Genomic DNA, 20536 nt, shown 5'->3' with positions numbered 1-20536 from the left:
CAGCCTTTGGTACGGACTGACAGGTTCTCTCCTTGGTCAGAGAGACCACTCAAAATAAGGCAAAGGCACTAGAAAAGGAGGAGCAAGTTCAAGGAACAAAGGCAGGATGGAAGCAGAACAAAAGTACAGTAAGTCCAATCCTCTCTGACTCCAAAAACTTCAAAACCCTTTGAAGGACTACATGGCATCATTTCTAGCCAATACCCTTCTTTCTTGTGGTGGCCTTTATGAATGAGAACAAAGAACGATGGAGAGGTGATGAACTTGGTGTTACAAAGGAGCTGAAGGAAGAAAAGAATATAATAAAGTTAATAGGTAAAGGTAAAGGGACCCCTGACCATTAGGTCCAGTCGTGACTGACTCTGGGTTGTGGCGCTCATCTCGCTTTATTGGCCAGCATGTGGCCAGCATGACTAAGCTGCTTCTGGCGAACCAGAGCAGCGCACAGAAATGCCGTTTACCTTCCCGTCGGAGTGGTACCTATTTATCTACTTGCACTTTGACGTGCTTTCAAACTGCTAGGTTGGCAGAAGCAGGGACCGAGCAACGGCAGCTCACCCTGTCACGGGGATTTGAACTGCCAACCATCTGATAAATTCGAGACATGGAATTCTAATATATTTATATGGCTTCAGAAATACTTATGTGGGCTGGCCCAGCATTCTGTAGGAGGAGAGGAACTTTGCTGACCTGACTGAATACAGGCAGCAACCAATTTGAGCACATTGAAGTGACATGTGACTGCCAGCGTGCAGGTCCTGTGGGACCCAGAAGAGGGCAGAAGAGGACAGGGACGGGGGTGGAATGGTGGCGGAATGGGGCAGAATGGGGTCGGTGCGCTGCCCCGACGCACAAGGGGGCAGGAATGGAGCCCCAGCACAAAATGGTTGCTGCCCGTGACATGATTCCAGAAAGGAAGTGTAGCTGCAGCATTCAGAGCTCTAGTTCAGAGGTGGGGAACCTGCAGCCCTTCAGATTATGTTGAATTCCAGCTCCTATCACCACTGACCATTAGCCATGCTGGCTGCGGCTGATGGGAGTTGGAGCCCGACAACAACAACAACAGCAATTTATTTATACCCTGCCCATCTGGCTGGGTTTCCCCAGCCACTCTGGGTGGCTACCAACAGAATATTAAAAGAACAATAAAAGTTCAGTCATTAAAAACTTCCCTAATCAGGGCTGTTTTCAGATGTCTTCTAAAAGTCAGATTCAGTGGACGCTTGGGTTGCGAACGTGATCCGCATGTGAGGGTTGCAGTTTGGCCCTTCTGTGCATGTGCGACCACCGAAACCCAGAAGTAACCCGTTCTGGTACTTCCAGGTTTCGACGGGTCCGTAACCCGAAAAAACACAACCTGAAGCATCTGTAACCCGAGGTATGACTGTAGTTGTTTTATTTCCTTAACATCTGATGGGAAGGCGTTCCACAGGGAGGGCGCCACTACTGAGAAGGACTTCTGCCTGGTTCCCCATAGCTTCACTTCTCGCAGTGAGGGAACTGCCAGAAGGCCCTCAGAGCTGGACCTCAGTGTCCAGGCTGGACGATGGGGGTGGAGACGCTCCTTCAGGTATACTGGGCTGAGGCCGTTTAGGGCTTTAAAGGTCAGTGCCAACACTTTGAATTGTGCTTAGAAACGTACTGGGAGCCAATGTAGGTCTTTCAAGTCCGGTGTTATGTGGCCTGGGCGGCCACTCCCAGTCACTAGTCCAGCTGCCGCATTCTGGATTTAGAGGGCCGGGTTCCCCATCCCTGCTCTACTTAAAGATAACTCATTCCACATCCCCCCCAAAACAGCAAATGCCATGACAATAAATTCCCCGAGTCTCAGTCTGAACCATAAGTCAGCCCAGTGACTCATTTTCCATATTCCATATCAAATTAGGGGGTGCTTAACAAGCAAATTTCACCCTTAAATTTCTGTGAACATTACAGTGGTACCTCAGGTTAAGTACTTAATTCGTTCCGGAGGTCCGTACTTTACCTGAAACTGTTCTTAACCTGAAGCACCACTTTAGCTAATGGGGCCTCCTGCTGCTGCCGCGCCGCCGGAGCACGATTTCTGTTCTCATCCTGAAGCAAAGTTCTTAACCTGAGGTAATATTTCTGGGTTAGCAGAGTCTGTAACCTGAAGTGTATGTAAACTGAAGTGTATGTAACCCGAGGTACCACTGTAATTGGAATATTGTACATAGAATATGTCAGTTCTAATTGTTCCGCTGTTGTTCTTTAAAGCCTCACTGCGTTCTTGCTTATAAAGATGTATGGGCAAGCCCAATGAATGAAGGCATCTGAAACCCACATTGCTTGGATAAGACTGCTGGTGAGCAATGGCCCTGGGTGCACGCCTTTCCTTCTGTATAACTGAATACTTTTCTACAGAAAGTTCTGCAGAGGCTCTGCAGAATACTTCAAATATTGCACTAGGCAACACCATTGTGCCTCTCCCTGAATATTATACTGTGTAGCTCTTTTCTCATGGGTCCCTGCAAAATATAGTTTCTATTTCCACCCCAGGCCAAATTCCTAGTTTTTAATAAGGTTTCCTAATTATGTTTTTCTCTCTCTCTAAGCCATTTAAGGTACCACACGTGTATTATCTCAGCAATCTTTGCAGTTATAATTTAAAGTATGCAGGTACGGTTCCCCCATTTTACAGATACGCCAGACCTCACAGAAGTGGATCCATTTCTTTCCTGCCTCTGACTTTGTGATGTTTCTTCCACCTTCATTTATACTCGAAGGCTTCATGCGCAACAAGGGTGGAAGATGTAATCTTCCAGGAAGTTATTTTGATGACACAAGGTTCACACGCTGGCACTGACTGGCCATTCTCCGTTTCCCCTTTAGAGGGCGCTCTGCTGCCAGCCTCGACAAGGGTGTCTCTTATTTCATTTTTCTAGAGCCTTCAAGCCGTGTTCCAAAACATGCGCTTGCTTTTTAGTGTGTTTTGCTTTGCTAATTAGGGGATTAAGTAATCTTTGGCTGCCTGGCAAAAATGTGCTCAATTATAAATATGCCTGAATGTGGGTTTAGCATATTATTTGCATTCTTTATTTTTCTTTTCTTTTCGTGTTTGTGGGGAGGGAATCCAGTTCAGTATTACAGCACTGCAGGAGGGCATCCCTTTTAACCTTTCCACTTAAATGGTTATTTCTATAAAGAGGTGGTTGTAACCTTGGTCATCAGCTGCTGTAAAGACATGCGCAACCCTTTCCATTGCTGCTGCTGCTGCTTGTGTTGTTTTTGTTATTTATATAGGAGAGAAGTGGCTAAGCTTTCTTTCACCTGGTCCACCCTTGCCCAGTCCTCTGGGATGCCAGTGGTGGGTGTGGCCAAAAGTGGGTGTGGCCACAAGGGATGAGTGAACCCATCAAATACATTTTCTATCACTTTCTCATTTTTTCCAGTTCCATTCTCCACATTTCCAAATCAGTTTGCAATTAAGAAGAAGAAAAATCCAATGAGTATTAATTATTAATTCAGTATATAGTCCTATACCCACAGGTCTCAGGGAGGTTACAACATAAAATCACAATATATAAACACATTTTAGTGTGAATTTCTCCCAGTTTTCACATTTGGACATGCAATCTGGCCTAATATATTGTATTTACTCAAGTCTAATGTGCCATCGAATCTAATGCACACCCCGATTTTCAGAACCTTGAAACAAAAAGAGGATTGGCTCGTGAATGTAAATGTGCCATCAGATCTTAATAGCACCTTAATTTTCACAACGTGATTTGGCCGAAAAAGGTGCACATTAGATCTGAATAAATACAGTAATTTTTTCCCCCAAAGCATCTTCCTCTGATATAATGCATTTTAGTATGCTATTTTCACTCATATTTACTTTATATGCAAGTTCAGCAAGGCACATGAAATTTCGTAAACATTATTTGGGACTCAACTACATTAGTCAAAAAAACGTTGTTTTGAATGCTTTTTAAACATGCAACACCAGATGGTGCTGGAGAGCAAAAAAAAAAGTTCTTTGTGATTTTTCAATGGTGGTTTTCTCCATTTGTTAAAATGATTTAATTTCTGACTTATTTAAAGCAATTTTTTTAGCTCAGACAACTGTATTGCAAAATTCAGGGAAGTTTGAGTTTTGAAAGGTGGCTGTGTTTTGGATCATGTATTGTTTCAGAAAGTGCAAATGAAGCAGGTTCAGCTTTAAGTGTGAACTAATCTGAACTTCTCCCTCAACGCTATTGATCACCCAACACTCTCCCATGTGCACCCACTCGCACAGACAGAGCCCCCCACAGCTGATCTGTGCAGATCTGATGAGCAGGAAGTGCAGAATTCGCATCCCTGTCAGGGCACTGTTCTGGGAAAAGGTATTTAAGTGCCTCCAACAACCACAGCACCATGTGCACTTTATTTCTCCCTGCCTCTGTGCTGCCTCCTCCAAGGTCTTGGGGGTCCACAAAAAATTACTTCGGGGTAAAGATCAGGCCCTCAGATTGGGAGTGAGACGTCCCTGATTTAGGCTTTTGGTTAATATCCACCCAAGATTGCCAGATCAAGATCCTGAGAACATTTTTGTTCCTTAATGAGACACATAAAAGAGAAGAAGCAGTTAGTGGTAAGATTCATAGGGCTGAATTCAGCTAATGAGTTCTGCTAGTGGAAGCTAGTGCAAGGAGTTCCACTAGTGCAATGGGGGTTTTTCACCCCATCTACCCCCCGTGAACCCCCATGCCCCCCAAAATTGGCTTGCGCTGGGGAGAACCCCGGAACAGCATGCAAGGATGGAGAGGCAGGATTGTTCCAATGGGCAAGCTGAAATTATTGTGCTGACAGAAGGATCGCCGCAGTGCTATCTTGCAGACTTCCCTTAGTGTCTAGTTCCAGCCAGTTTCCTGCTGCAAAAAATGCCCTAGAACCAGAACCATAGCTAGGTGATCTTGCGCCCCTGGCAGAACTGTCCAGATTGTGCCCCTTAACCACTGACAAATTAGCTCTTCTTTCCGCCTCTCCTCCAACCCTCCCCCCATTCAATTCACTCTCTATTAAAAACCTTTTCTTATGAAGCAATAATCAATATTTTTATTTATAGACATATTTTTTAGCCCATTTTGCGCCCATGGCAGGGGCCCACCTCGCCACCGCCTAGCTACGGCCCTGCCTAGAACATGCCTTTGGTATCAGGGCTTTGTCATACAGATTATGATCTGCAGAAGGTGCTATCAGCTGAATATAGAGGCAGTGATTAGAGGGGAAACAGAATTAGAAATTCTACTTTGAAAATTCGTAAAGGAGTTCTGTACAATAAAACTGAGTGAACTACGCCAAACAATTGATTCAAAAATACCTGAAGGTAACAGCCTCATGAGTGTCCAACTCAGCATGGAATTTTAAATGAGAACTGGCCTGAGAATCTCACCCACCTTCCACATATGCATAAACACTAATTGTAGCGAATACTGTACAAATTTCATCCCAGGCATTTTCTTTTAAACTCTTATGTGTTCGGGGATTTTTTTTGCTAGACAGTCTCATCCTAGTTTATAAACTAGGCCCTGATCTACAGAGCATAGCTGAGCGTGTAATGTACATAGACCGCACCAGGAAGATGGAAAAATAGCTGATTTTATTTCTTGGTTTGTTTTGACAGAGTTCTCAGTCTGGTTTCCATTTTGATTTTATTCCCGTAATCACAGGCATAGAGCATGCTCATTTCCAACTTTTCTAAAGAATCACTTTTCCCATTTGCCCACTAGGTGGTGTCCACACAAACCTATTGCATATAGAGTTCATTTTTTTAAAAAAATGTATTTTTATTAAAGATTTTCTTGGTTTACAAAAGTATGTGCTTTGTCTCTCTCTCTCTCTCTCTCTCTCTCTCTCTCTCTCTTTCAAGTAACATTTTTTTACAGATCAGTTTTGTTTGTTGAGACATTAGGAAGAAGAGGGGGAAGGGGGGAGGGGGGAAAGATGGGTGGGGGTGGGGTCGGGTGGCGATGTTTCTATTTTACTTAATATATGTAGGGTTTTGTGTCAGCGTTACTCTTGCCGGTTCTTTGCTATTCACTTGTGTTCCTTTGGTGTTGAGAGAGGTTGGGGTTGGCCTAGGGTGTGGTTGTTCATTTGTGATTGGCTGTGGTGATCTTTGTTTTCGTGTGTGAGTGTGGTGGGTGGGTGTTTTGAGTCAGGTTAGCCATATTGATTTGTATGCTGTTGGTGGATTATTGTCATTGTCTTGTTGAGCTGTGTATGTGATGAAGGAGAGTCATACCAGGGTGAAGGCGTATTTAAACCATCTGCCTTGAGGGACAGCAGAACACCAGTCCTTTCATTTAAAAGACCAACCCATTCTAACAACCTCAAGATGAGGCTGGTAGAAACAAGATGAAGAACTGCAGCTACCCACTCCAACCACTTGGAGGAGGCAAAGATTAGTTGCCCAAGTTTGCTAATTGACACATTTGTGGACATGAATCACATCGCCCACGCTGACCTGCAACACTTGCTTGCCACCCACGCAACAAGACAGGTGCACTTTGTTCTCCTGACACCTGGAGGGCTGGAGACATCCCATGAACACCCTGCCTAGCCACCAAGGAGCACTCCTCAATTTCTTTTAATGCACACAACAAGATGTACATAACTATGGTGCGTCTTTCCCCAACCTGGTGCCATCCAGGTATTTCGGACTACAACCCCCATCAGCCCCAACTAGTGTGTGGCTGTTGGGCGGGGATAATGGGAATTGTAGTCCAGCAAGATCAGAAGGGCATCAGGATAGGGATGGCTGGTGGAGTGCTCTCCTCTCTATTCTTTCTCTCCTTCTTTCAAGTTGTTCCCTTCCCTTACCAGAGGACATGCCCTCGCCCTCAGGCTAACGATTTAGGAGACTATTTTGTTCATTGAACTTATATCCCGCCTTTTCTCCTGAAGGAACCCAGGGCAGCAAAATTGTCCACCAGCTGATTGAGATGGTTCATCAGCTAGGAGCATCAGTCACTGTCCCTAAAGATCAGAAAACATTTCAGGCAAGGAGAGTCATCTGCTCTCCTCAGATCCCATAATGTGAAGCATAGGAGCCAACTCTTTAGAGACCAAGGTCACTTCAGTGCCCCAATAAAATATTTGAGGGGGCTCCCCCCCCCAAAGTTGATGGGCATTGCCATTCAAATGGTGTGCACTCGCCATGTCATGTGATCGATTATGCAGGGTGGGGCTTACCTGAGCCCCCACAATATTTTATTCAAGTTGGCTCCCCTAAGAAGGCTGCATGAATACCATCAAATGGATTTGCTCAGCTTAATTTGGGGTCTTCTGGGACAGATTTTACTTTTGAATAGTCTTCGCTTTCCCCGTCAAACATTTGTTCCAGAAAGTTTCTAGGCTCAGGAATTGTAGGAAGAATCATCTCTTTAATCCGTTTCCGGTAAATGAGAAAAACGACAGTCAGGACGGCCACACATAACGGAGCAAGAATGTATGGGATATATAATGTGTGGTCTCTCTCATCCCAGTGCACCACCTCGCTCCAATCACTGGTCCAGATTTCCCCACTATTGTAGAACTTTGCTCTCACTCGAAAAGTGTGGCGTGCCTTATGCTTGAGACTGATTGATATATTAGTATTGTGAGTTTGCTGTATCTCTGATTCAGAATTATTAATTTCTACTTCATAGTTCATGCCGCTCCATAGGGATGGTTTAGTCCAGTTCAAAAAAACACCTCCATTGTTCTTTGTGATGTTTACAATCGATGGAGTCTTCAGTCTGACTGGAAATCCAACTTCTCCCAGCATTTTGCTAAGGATACACACAGGTTGAATGTCCTTGGAATTGCCTTGTAATGAAATGCTAAGTTCTATCCATTCATATTTCAAGTTAAATGCACATCGGAAGGCACCACCTTGCTTTGTGTAATTGGTGCATGGCTGCTCTCTTCTGAGTTCTGGGATCCACAAAGTCAAGCTGTAGTTTGCGTCGCGACTTGCATTCTCTCCACGAAGCCATGAGCACTCCAGGGATCTCTCCATATGCCAGACACAGCTGACATTAACCGCTCCTGTACCTGGAACACCGTTTTGTGGAACAGAGATATTAAGCCACTCTCCTTTCTGGCTCTGTTCTTGCTGACATTCCGTTCTGACTCTGAAAACAACTTCTTTACCCAGAGGTACCTGCACTGTCCGGGAGTGGTTTCTATGAATACGCTCCACGACCCAAACTCCACCGCTCCTTATAGCACTCCGATACTTTACATCGCAGGCCCCTTCCATTCTTACAGGAGTCCACACCACATCCAACTGGCAGCGTGTTTCATTGAGGGTATAACTCACGTTTGATGGGCGAGGAAGAGTCGGCGTGGCTCCTCTGACAGCCCCAATGAGGGTGACAAACAACAGCACCAGTGTCCCCCTGAAGTTTCCCTGCCCCATCTCATCTCCTGATCTTGACCGAGGGCTGGCTTTCATAGGAAGGAGTGCTGGCAGGGCTTCCGTTGATTGACACGTCAGCTGCGGTTTGCTCACCTGAGAGACACAGACAGGGAAGACAGGAAATTATATATAACAATGTATATTTGTTGAAATATACATTTTTAAAAAAACCAGAAGCATTTTTACTTGGTATTATAGGTCCGGACATTAATAGGCAAGATGTTAAATTGTTTTTATATGCAACAACTGCGGTAAGTGTATTGTTAGCCCAGAAATGGAAACAATAAGAAATTCCGACGAAAGAAGAATGGCAGATGAAATTAATGGACTATGCAGAATTGGACAAAATGACAGGAAGGATTCGAAACCTGCGGGACCAGAGATTTACGGAAGATTGGAAGAAGTATATGAATTATTTGAAGAGCAACTGTAATCAACAAATTACGCTAGCAGGACTACAAGAAGTTTTGTAAGGAGAAATATACGAAGTGTTACAAAGTAGAAAAAGATAGAGATATTGGTTATGAGTTTGAAATGTAATAGGGAAGATAAGAAATGCATACTGAGAGATTAGATTGGAAAATTTTCATACAGGATTGATGGAAGTCAAACATTTGAATAAGATGTAAAAGTATGTTTAATTACTGTTGAAAATGATATGTTAAAAAAACTAATAATTTTTTTTACATATATATATATATATATATATATATATATATATATGAGAAATCATATATAACAGTTTGATGGAAGCCATTACTTTCAAAGCCATTTCCTTGGAAGTGACTTCAGCTGAATCAAACCATACATTATACGTACTTGGCTTCACTTATCCCAGCTTTCAACTGCAGTGACGGGAGATGGCACTTTGGGTGTTGGCTGGCTGCGTGGGTGAGAGACTGACGTCATGGTTTGTGTTGAGCAATGAGGCGGAAGGGGACAAAACCTCTGTGAAAGTTGCTAAATCTTGCTGCAATAACGCAGCCATCTAAATGAGCATCAGTCAAAATCACGAAGGGAGGCATATTGGGAAGGTAGTGCATGAGAGATATTTAACACGCCACAACAAACGAGGCCAATGGGTGCTGCTGGGTTTATTGACAGACATGAGGAGCTGTTGATATGGTGTAGTCCAATAGAGAATCAGCAGGCAAAACTCAAGATGTTCTAGGCTGGGAAAAACGAATACATTTGAGATATCAGGTGTGCCTCTTGCAAACTCAACAATTTGGACAAATATCCCTTCTGTCCAATAGCTGGGCCTGTCTGCTGATACTGCCACATAAGGTGGCCCTCCAGACTGGTGTTTTATTGTGAGTGTATTCTGTAAGATGTTATTGACACAATAATAGCCCATTAGTGGGGGATTCATTCTGCATTGTGTCTCCAATGTTAACACATTATTAGGGTCTGGTGGAGCTGTAGCGCAACAAGAGCAGGACAAAAGTAAACCAGAATATTTGTGGTTTAAAGGGTTACGGGGTGTTAGCAAGAAACTACATGCTATGTACTACTAGAAATGAAGCTGTGTGACCACCCACAACACTTTTACAGGTGCAAACAGTATTAAAAGTGGGATCGCATATGACAGCTCCAATAGCGTCATGAACACAAATCAGCATGAGTGTGCAACAAAAAGGATGTCTGGAGGAGCCCAAGGATTCTCGTACACGTTATATAGCAGATGCAAATGTTAAACACACACACATTATAAAATGTAACATGGATGCACAAATTTCAGGCTTGCCAGATCTACTCCATCTTTTGCTAAAATGCCAGCTATACCAACCAACCAAATGCAAAATACAGGCAGCTGGAATTATAGAACAGGATGCCTTTGATCATATCCTGAGCCTAGGAATTTGCTTTCACTTCCAGAATTGAACTAAGTTCACAGTCCTTTCCGACACAGAAGTCCACTCCTGGTTACAAGCCCCCCATTTTGGCAGCCTAAGAACAAGTAATTTTGTCATTGCAGTGGTTCAGCAATTGAGAGACAGAAACCTTACTGGTTTTCTGCAATACCAATAAGGCATCTTCCAGTATCTCTTTGATTGATACACACCAACTTGTATGTAGCACAAAAAAATGTAGTTTTTCTCCATCCAGTATGCTGCTTTCAGTCAAGAGTGATACTAGATCCTGCTGCCCACAGGGGTGTGTGTGTGCTTTTGAAAAAACCCTTTTCCTCCCTGCAAATGCCCCAGAAGAAGGATGTGGAGGATGTGATATTGATATATGCCCACATCATTGAGCAGTTGTGGATACATTCACCTGTTTTTAAATGGACAGGCTGTGGGCTAATACAGAATCAATCTGCAATCAGCTTGTACTTCCAGAATGCAATGAGCTTCTGAAGACACACTTTTCGCGGGCAAAAAATATGCAATAGATCTAGACAGCGTGTGGACTATGTCTGTGTGTGGGGGGAGACAAGTGCTCAGTCTCCATTGGTTCTAGAATAAAAATAAAAATAAAATGTGTGTACAAAGAGTAGATCCTGATTTGCCCACCTCTGCTCTAGAGAAAGATTCTATCCCTGTATGCACATTGAAATTCTTAAGACTATTGAAGAGCATCTTTTTAATAATGGCAGAATATCAAAAGGAGAAAGGACACTAAGCTCAAATATCAAGGAATACAGTGGTACCTCGGGTGAAGAATTTAATTCTTTCTGGAGGTCCATTCTTTTTTTTTTTAATAAATGTTTATTAGGATTTTACAACAGATAAAAATCAAACAAATACATATCAACACAAAAAACAAAAAATACACACTTAATAAAGAAAAAGAAAAAGAAAAAGAATCCACTTTTAAATTTCAAGGTTCTATATCCCTCTTTCCTGACCCTGGAGGTCCATTCTTAACCTGAAACTGTTCTTAACTTGAGGTACCACTTTAGCTAATGGGGCCTCTCGCTGTCACCGCACAATTTCTGTTCTCATCCTGAAGGAAAGTTTTTAACCCGAGGTACTATTTCTGGGTTAGCAGAGTCTGTAACCTGAAGCGTCTGTAACCTGAAGCATCTGTAACCCAAGGTACCACTGTATTACCTATAACAGGTCCACAGTTCTCCTCTGACGGAAGTACAAAGCGTCAAGAAACCTTTCTGTTTGAGCAGGTATTGGGTGACAGACAGCAGCTGATTGATGCTGTGTTTTTGCATACCACCCTCAGCAACACATTTTTACATATCTTATGAGACAAACTGCACATGTTGCTGGAGAACAGTGATAAGATCTCCCCATTTGTTTACTTTTTACTTTAAAACACCTCTGCACGTATGCACAGCTGCAGCCCTGGGAGAATATGTGCTTTAACTCTCCCCCCCTTGCCATTTCCCTGATTTGAAAATAGCCTGCTGTCAGGGAACTGTCATCTGAGACGAAGGAGGTGAAAGGGCTCATGGAGGGTGAGAGAGACCACTCAGCGGAGGAGGGGACCAGCAGGGGGAGAAGTGGAGTTACAAGGGAAAGTGAGTCGGAGGGAGAGCTCAGAGATACTTCAAGCGGGAACAGTGGAGAGGTTTCAGGACCTCCCGTAGGCACACCCACTCCTCGGCGGAAACTGTCACGCCGAGAGTCCAGAAGACGCGTTTCCGTCAAGGAGCTTTTATGCTGGAAGAAATTCCGTAAAAGCCCACTGTCCGATTCAACGAGCGATTGATGGAGCCATGCTTAAGGAGCTCCATCACAGACAGAGGTTTGGGAACTTAGCCAAGCTCTGAGGGATCAGGATTTCACGCACAAGCAGCTCACCATCCCATCACAGCAATCGGACAGACCCTGAAAGCAGCTTGTGCAGAGAGGCATCATGAGCAACCCAGCTGGAGCCGGAGGAGCAGCAGGAGCTGGAGAAGGTCCAACTCTGGAAGAAAGGTGCAGAGTTTTGGAACTCCAGCTAGCAATGCAAACGGCGAGGCTAGAAGAAAGGAGGGCGCAGGATGCAGAAAAGGCAAAAGGCGCTACACTAGCAAGAAAGATGCCAGGAATGGTGCAGAAGTTTGGGGGGGACCCCAGGAACTACCAAGCCTTTAGGACAGAGATGCAGTATGCTCTTGAACTGCAGTTTAACGACTTTCCCGATGAGGCATCGCGAGTGGCGTTTGTGATTGGCCATCTCGAAGGAGGGGCGAGAGACTGGGTCCGGCCCCTGATGGCAGGGAATAGTGACATGCTGAAGGACGCGAGGAAGTTTTTTCGCGCCATGGATTTGATGTTTTCCAGCGAGATTGAACAGGGACTGGTGCGCAGACAATTGATGGCTTGCAAACAGGGGAGCCGATCGGTTCGTGAGTACTGGACTGAGTTTACAATGTTGATACATAAATTGGGGTGGGACCTATCGGCGGAACCCATTCAAATGCTCTTTGAAGAGGGGCTTTCTTCGGCGGTGAAAGACGAACTTTCCCGGGCGCCCAGGGCGGAGTCTATGGACCAGCTGACCAAATCAGCGTTGACCATTGGAGCGCGCCAGGAGGCAAGAGCCTTGGAGAAGCGGGAGGGGAAAGGAGAGCGTTGGAGGGATTTCCGCATTCCAGAGATTCCAGAACCCAGTTTCCCGCCCGGAGAGCCGATGGAAGTTGGAACAGCGCGCGCGCGCGCAGTTTCAAATCCCAGTGAAGGGAGGAAGAAGGAGGGAAAGAGCGCCAAGAAATGTTACCTCTGCCAGCAGCCAGGTCACTTTGCCAGAGTCTGCCCACAAAGAAAGGAATGGCAAGGGATGGCGGGAGCTGTTGGGGGGAAGGAGGAGGAAGTCCAGGAGCCAGTAAAAGCCAGCGCCTGTCTGCCGCTGTCAGGGCACTGCAGACAGGCCAAGGAGCAGTAAAAGTGCCCACTCCGGAACCTCCAAGACCAGCTCTAGTAATAGAGGTGCTGCTAGAGCTGGCAAACGGATACCCACTAAAGACCAAGGCGCTGTTGGACTCAGGCAGCTCCTGTAATTTTATGAGCAAGGAGTTTGCAGCTGAACACCAGATACAGACACTCCCTTTAAGCAACCCCCTGCAGGTCACCACGATCGATGGGAGGGAGCTGTTGGGGGGAGAAGTTAGCCTACAGACCGTCCCAATGCTTATGAGGGTGGCAAGGCACACTGAAAGGATAGCATTCAATGTAGCCACCCTGGGAGGGGCGCCAGTCATTTTGGGAATGAGCTGGCTAGCGTTGCATGACCCGCTAGTGGGCTGGCATCAGAGAGTGGTCTCCTTTGGGTCAGCACATTGCCTGGAACACTGCAAAGAGGGAAAGGTGCCAGAAGGGGCAAAAGCCTCTCTAGCAGGGATGGAAGTGGCGGACAAAGGGAGGGTGCCCAAACAATACGCTGACCTGAGCAAGGTCTTCAGCGAAAGGGAAGCAGATAAACTACCACCGCATAGAGACTTTGACTGCCAAATTAACCTGGTCCCTGGGGCCCAGCTCCCCGTGGGCAAGCTGTACGCCATGTCAGACAGGGAAATGCAGGAGTTGAGGGAGTTTATTGACAAAAACCTGAAGAGAGGTTTCATCAGAGAGTCCAGAGCGGTGGGGGGCAGCCCAGTGTTTTTTGTGGACAAAAAAAACACGGATAAACCGAGATTGATCGTGGACTACCGGCGGCTGAATGCCGTGTCAGAACCAGTGACTTTCCCCATGCCCAGAATTGATGACATTTTGACCAGGGTGAGGAAGGGAAAGATATTCACGAAACTGGACCTGAGAGGAGCGTACAACCTGATACGAATAAAGAAGGGGGATGAATGGAAGACAACGATGTTCACCCCCCTAGGGGCTTTCGAATATCTCGTTATGCCCTTTGGATTACAAGCAGGCTCCGCCTGTTTTCAATCGTTCATGAACCATGTACTGGGACCTTTGCTCTACAAGAATTGCGTGGCCTTTCTCGATGACGTGCTGATATATTCAGAGAATGAGGAGCAGCATGTAAAGGATGTCAGGGAAGTGCTGAGCCAGCTGCAAGCAAACCAGTTGTGGGTGAAATTGGAGAAGTGTCAGTTCCACGCCAAGGAGGTGGAATTCCTGGGGTACCGCCTATCAGACAAGGGATTAGCCATGGATCCAAGCAAGGTACAGGCGGTGCTGGAATGGAAGACACCAAAAACGAAAAAAGATGTGCAAAGGTTCTTAGGGTTTGGGAACTTTTACCGTAAATTCATCAAGAACTTTGCCGACTTAACGGCTCCCATCACGGACTGTCTGAGCAGCAAGAAGAAATTCGTTTGGACGGCGGAGGCGGAGCACGCTTTTGAGGAATTGAAAAAGGCATTCGCTTCGGAAGAACAGCTCCTGCATGTGGATTTACAAAAACCCATGAGAGTGGAAACTGATGCCTCAGACCGCGCGGTGGGGGCGGTGTTGCTTCAGCCAGGGAGCAATAAGTCGGAATGGAGACCGTGTGCCTTCTTTTCGCGTAAGCTGAACAAATCCGAGAGGAACTACACGGTATATGACCGAGAACTACTCGCCATTCACGAAGCGTTCCGGAGATGGAGACACTTACTAATTGGTGCACAGCATAAGGTACAAGTATGTACGGACCACAAGAATTTGGAGTATTGGAGAACGGCACGAGTGCTCAACCAACGACAAGTGAGATGGGCCCAGGAGTTCTCCAAATTCCATTTTGAAATCTGCTATGTGCCAGGTCCAGAAAACATCAGAGCGGACGCTCTCTCTCGCAAACCTGAATATTTGGAGGGGGAGGGAGCGCCAGAAGAGAGACATATTATCCCAGAGGACCACTGGGTGTGTGGTGCGGCCTGGGTGGGGCAAAGAGAACTGGTAGAGGGAACGGTAAATGATGAGTACGCCCAGGATAAGCTCAGAGGTTTAAGGGGAGAGGGAGAAGACCCCGGAGGTTTTGAAGAAAGAAACGGGGCATTGTATTACAAAGGGGCGCTATATATACCTGAAGGGGAATTGAGGGGGAGAGTACTCAAACAGCTGCACGACAATCCCACAGCGGGGCATTTTGGGCAACACAAGACCATGTGGTTGGTGACCAGGGAGTTTTGGTGGCCCAAGGTGAGGGAGGATGTACGGGAGTATGTGAGAAGGTGTGACCAATGCCAGAGAGCCAAAGGAGAAAGGCGGGCGCCAGCGGGGTATTTAGAACCGTTACCCACACCAGAACGACCGTGGGAGGCGGTGTCGATAGATTTTATGACTGATCTGCCCAAATCCCAGGGGAAAACCGCCATACTAGTCGTAGTAGACCAGTTAACTAAGATGGGTCACTTTGTAGCTTGCTCACATGCAGTCACGGCGGAAGAGACAGCAAAATTGTTTGTAGAACATATTTTTAGGCTGCATGGCGCCCCCTTGAGGCTGGTTTCCGACAGAGGGAAACAGTTCACGTCCAGATTCTGGAGGAAGCTTATGAGCTTGTTGCACGTAGAGGTCAACTTTTCGACTGCCAGGCACCCTGAGACCAATGGGCAGGCGGAGAGGGCGAACGGTATCCTTCAACAATACCTGAGGTGTTATGTCAATGACAGAGAAAACGATTGGGTCGAAAAGTTGGCACTAGCGGAATTTGCTTACAATAATGCAGAGAATGTGTCCACCGGGATGAGCCCCTTTATGGCTAATTATGGGTGCCACCCCAGGGCGTTTCCAGGGGAAGGAGGAGAGAGATGGAGTGTTCCGGCCGCTGAACTTTTTGTAGAAGAAATGGAAGCGATCCATCGTCAACTCCAACACAACTTAGAAAGGGCCAAAGAAGAATATAAGAGGCAGGCCGACAAGAGCAGAAGGGAAGGTGAAACAATTAGGGTGGGGAGTCGGGTCTGGCTATCAACCCAAGGGTTGCCGTTCAAGGGTAGTTGCAAGAAATTGAGACCCAAAAGATTGGGACCATTTGAGGTCATCCAACAGGTCAACCCAGTGGCTTTCAGACTCCGGTTACCGAACCACATGAAACTGCACCCAGTATTCCACAGGTCATTACTGTCACCATACAGGGGGGAAGGTGAAGGGGTATCCACACGGGGGCCAGCCATAGAAGAAAGGGAAAGCCGCAACTATGTGGCAGAAATCATCGACTCCAGGTGGAAGGGTAATCAGGTGGAGTATTTGGTCGCGTGGGAAGGGGAACCGGAGTCGGAAAACACCTGGGTGAAGGCAGAGGAGGTCCATGACGAGGTCTTGATCGAAACGTTCCACCAAAGGTTCCCCAGGAAACCTCAACCAGTAGCGAGGTTCCGGAGGGAGTACTTTGGCACCACCGACGATGAGGAGGAACTGGAGGGATTCAGGGAATCGGAGTTGGAAGAGGGTACAGACTCCGAGGAGGAGGAGTACTTGGAAACCGGGAACAGCAAAAGGTGGAGGGAAGTGTTCGAAACTTCGGAAGATGAGGGAGGTTCCTTCAGGGGTTTTGCTCCCTCGCCTCCCGCAGAGGAGGGGAGGGAAGTGGGTGAAGGGGGCCCTAGAGGGGAGGTGGATGTCAGGGAACTGTCATCTGAGACGAAGGAGGTGAAAGGGCTCATGGAGGGTGAGAGAGAGACCACTCAGCGGAGGAGGGGACCAGCAGGGGGAGAAGTGGAGTTACAAGGGAAAGTGAGTCGGAGGGAGAGCTCAGAGATACTTCAAGCGGGAACAGTGGAGAGGTTTCAGGACCTCCCGTAGGCACACCCACTCCTCGGCGGAAACTGTCACGCCGAGAGTCCAGAAGACGCGTTTCCGTCAAGGAGCTTTTATGCTGGAAGAAATTCCGTAAAAGCCCACTGTCCGATTCAACGAGCGATTGATGGAGCCATGCTTAAGGAGCTCCATCACAGACAGAGGTTTGGGAACTTAGCCAAGCTCTGAGGGATCAGGATTTCACGCACAAGCAGCTCACCATCCCATCACACCTGCCTCCTGGTTGCCCCATGGCAGGGAAATGTAGGCTTGCACAATTCCCTCATCCTATCACTGTCATCTTGATTAACTGCATGGTTTAAAAATAAATAAATAAATCAGGAAAACAGCATGGTGAAAAGCGAAACACCCCTCTCTCCAGATCAAGTTTGGTGTTCCTTTCATCTGCTTAACATTAAAAGGAGATGCGGATCAGATCACTAATCTCCACCACCGCATGTGGTTTGACCTCGCTTCACCAGGACAGAGTGAGCTCTAACCTAATGCGTCAAAAACACATTGCAGGAATTTCCAGTCTGTTTACATCCACACCATACTTTTAAATCACTCTTATACCATTTTAACAGTCATCCTGAGAACTGTAGTTTGTCAGAGGTGCTCACCTCACTGAGCTACAGTTCCCAGGATTCTCCATGAAGAGCTCAGGGCAACGTAAATTCTGTGTAGATTGTTTCATTATGACGTTTAATCACTAGGCTTGGTTTCATCTGGCTGGAGTCGGGGGTTTCCTGTGGTTATTCTGTTCTCAAGATAAAAATTATTGTCTCACTTCCTGACTGGTGGGTCCTCTAAGCTTTCCATGCCAAACTGGGTAGTTTTCAACCACTTTATCCTCACCTCTGTCCTGTGAATTCGAAGCACAGTGAACTTCATGACCGACAGAGGATTTGAATACAACTCTTCCTGATTCAAACTGAAAGCATTCTCAAATGCTGAGCTTGGTCAGTCCTTGTAAGCAAGGGTGTGTGGGTGTGTTTAGGTCATTGTGGCACCTGAAGTGAATTTGAAAATTGTGCTCCAAGGATTGTAGTTTGTTAAGCGTCCTACACACAGACGTCAGAGTCAAGCTTATTTCTTATAGCAAACAACTGTTGATGGCATCTGCCTGTCTTGGGAGACAGTGAAGGAGTGCATCTTTGGAGGTTAGCATTGGAGAGTTACAGGGCCTACTACTGTGGGACCAGGCAACAGGCTCCCCATATCCCAACCCATATAAATAAGAGACCAATAAGACTGGTTTGGGGTCAAAACAAGCCACAACTTTATCAAATACAGATGAAAGAGGTTTGGCTTGGACATGGGGCAATCTACCGCATTTTTCCATGTATAACACCACCCCCGTGTATAAGACCCCAAATTAAGGAAATGGGTAGTGATTGCTCAGAGTTGTTAAGCTTTTTTTGGGGGGGGGGGTTGCCGCCAATCGCTCACCTACCTGACCACCACTGCCAATCACATGCTTCGCCATAGCCACCAATCGCCTGCCCAGTTGCCACAGCAGCAGCTAATCATCAGCAGGCCTTGACTCAGCCACCAATCAACTGCCTAATTGCCGCTGACAATCTCCTGCTCATGGCTGCCACCAATCACCCGTCCCTCCTCTGCACTATGTGTGTATAAGACGACCCACAATTTTTAACATTTTTTAAAATAAAAAAACATCATCTTATACACAGGGAAATACAGTAAATACTTCCAGCCCGCTGGCTGAAAGTGACACGTGGTCAATCCAGGTGGGGGTTCCTAAGGTGACCATCCAATAGGGTGACCCCCGCAGGGACCGCCATCTGCGGGAGTGCTTTCAGCCCTGGCTCTACCTGGGCATGCGGACATGGCCACTCCCCCCAGATATCTTTAATGGGATACCCCAGCATACAACCTCCCCTCCATCCAAAACAAAGGATTGCCCCAATGGCCAACCAGTTGTGACAATTTCTATGAGGCAGGCAAAACCACCAGGTCAGTGCCAATTAGCCCCGTGGGCAAATTCCTACCCGGCCCCTTAAAGGACAGCAACCACCGTAGCCACAACAACGTCGTTGACTATCAGCTTAAACCAAGGGTAGGTGGGTGGGAAAAACTGGCAAGGGAAGGAGCAGGTAGTGCCCCAGGTGTGGGCTGCTTAATTGGGCAAGGGGCGGATCCGAGGGAAGCCCAACATCAGCTCTGTCAGCTTCGCCCTGTCACAGCCCAAGTCCCAGCCTGCACCCCCATTGGCCAAAGCAGGGTGCAGGCTAGAATCTGATTCCTGATAGGCGGTGAGGGCTTCTGCTGCCCACTGCCTATCAGGAAGGGCATGGCAGTTCCAATTCTAACATCGGGGCCCTAGGGAAGCTTCTGCCGTCCCGCAACGCCGCCGCACCAAGAGGGGTGAGCGGACTTGCATAAACTGCATTGCTGTTGCATATGGGACTTCTCTCACTCAATATACAATTTAAAACAAAATACAGTTCAGGAAGGGGACAGGAGGGAGTATTGGCTGCCCTCCAACTTAGTTTTCTGTATTTTGCACAGCAGTGGCAGCAAAAACAAACAAACAACCCCCCAAAAAAACCCCCAGAAAACTAAGGGTTTTTGTTTTTTGTTTTTGCAGGGGAGGGAAAGCAGCCAACATCAGCAGCAGACCCAGGGAGCTGTGAACGCTCAACATCTGGGAGAGAAGCACACGTTGCACTTAAAAGCAGATCAACTGAAACGCAGGAGGTTTATATACGAAGGGTGGAAGGAGTCAAGAGCAGGAGAGTAGAGGGAAGCAGGAGACTTACTTGTAAGTTAGCCCCACCGTTTAAACACACGTGGGAATGGAAGACTTTGCTTGCTGGTTTCTCCTTGCCGTAAGGAGTGGAGTCGGGGAGGGGAAACCAGGAAGCAAGGCTGGAGAGGAAGCCCTGCCTTTTGCTGGGATTCTTAGTAAAAGGGAAGTGCATGCAAGACTTTGCTTGCTCATCTCTCTCCACCCCGAGGCAGGGGAAACACAGCTGGAGGAAAAGCTTCAGGGGCTCAGGCCACAGCAGCTGTGGGGTCATAGAGGCGGCAATCGTTTCATCTTACTTCCTGGGTGAGGGGCTGGTTCTGCTTTTAAGACCCTATTATACTAAGGCTGGCAGCAGCAGCAGATTTACATATGGGCTGAGCATAAATGAGGTATGTGTTGGCGGGGGCGGGGCTTGGCTTCTTGCCATTTTCTTTTCTTAAGAAAACAGGCAGAGTTTTCTGTCAGAGCCCAGTTGTGCAGTAATGTGATGCCCGTGACATATATGTCTATGACTGTGTAACAGTCACACAAGTGCTAGCTTACTGTTTAGTAAAGTTCGTGGAAGCTTTAAAGCTCCTCAGAATCAAATGGTAAAGTCAGCTATGAAGCAATACAAGGGCTCCGATCGCTGCCTATCATTACAGCACACATTCTGAGAGCAAGTGAGGACTCATTGACATGTCGCTGTGAATCGCAGTAATACTTAATTTTGACTTTTTGCAAAAATTAAAA

At 46.7% G+C, this 20536-nt stretch overlaps 1 protein-coding gene across 1 annotated transcript; it reads right to left on the bottom strand.

The window, feature by feature from the left end:
• Window positions 1–5583: 5583 nt before the first annotated feature.
• On the bottom strand, window positions 5584–20158 carry LOC310747857 (interleukin-13 receptor subunit alpha-1-like). The gene is made up of 2 exons (XM_083583173.1): window positions 19815–20158; window positions 5584–8500 (listed from the first exon to the last, which is right to left on the bottom strand). Exons 1-2 carry the CDS (start codon window positions 20073–20075, stop codon window positions 7271–7273), a joined length of 1491 nt encoding a protein of 496 aa, XP_083439299.1. The 5' UTR covers window positions 20076–20158; the 3' UTR covers window positions 5584–7270.
• Window positions 20159–20536: the final 378 nt, after the last annotated feature.

The sequence above is a fragment of the Podarcis filfolensis genome, assembly GCF_964270895.1.
Source record: "Podarcis filfolensis genome assembly, chromosome: 13".
Taxonomy (NCBI): Eukaryota; Metazoa; Chordata; class Lepidosauria; order Squamata; family Lacertidae; genus Podarcis; species Podarcis filfolensis.
This window is presented reverse-complemented; position numbering and strand designations above follow the sequence as displayed.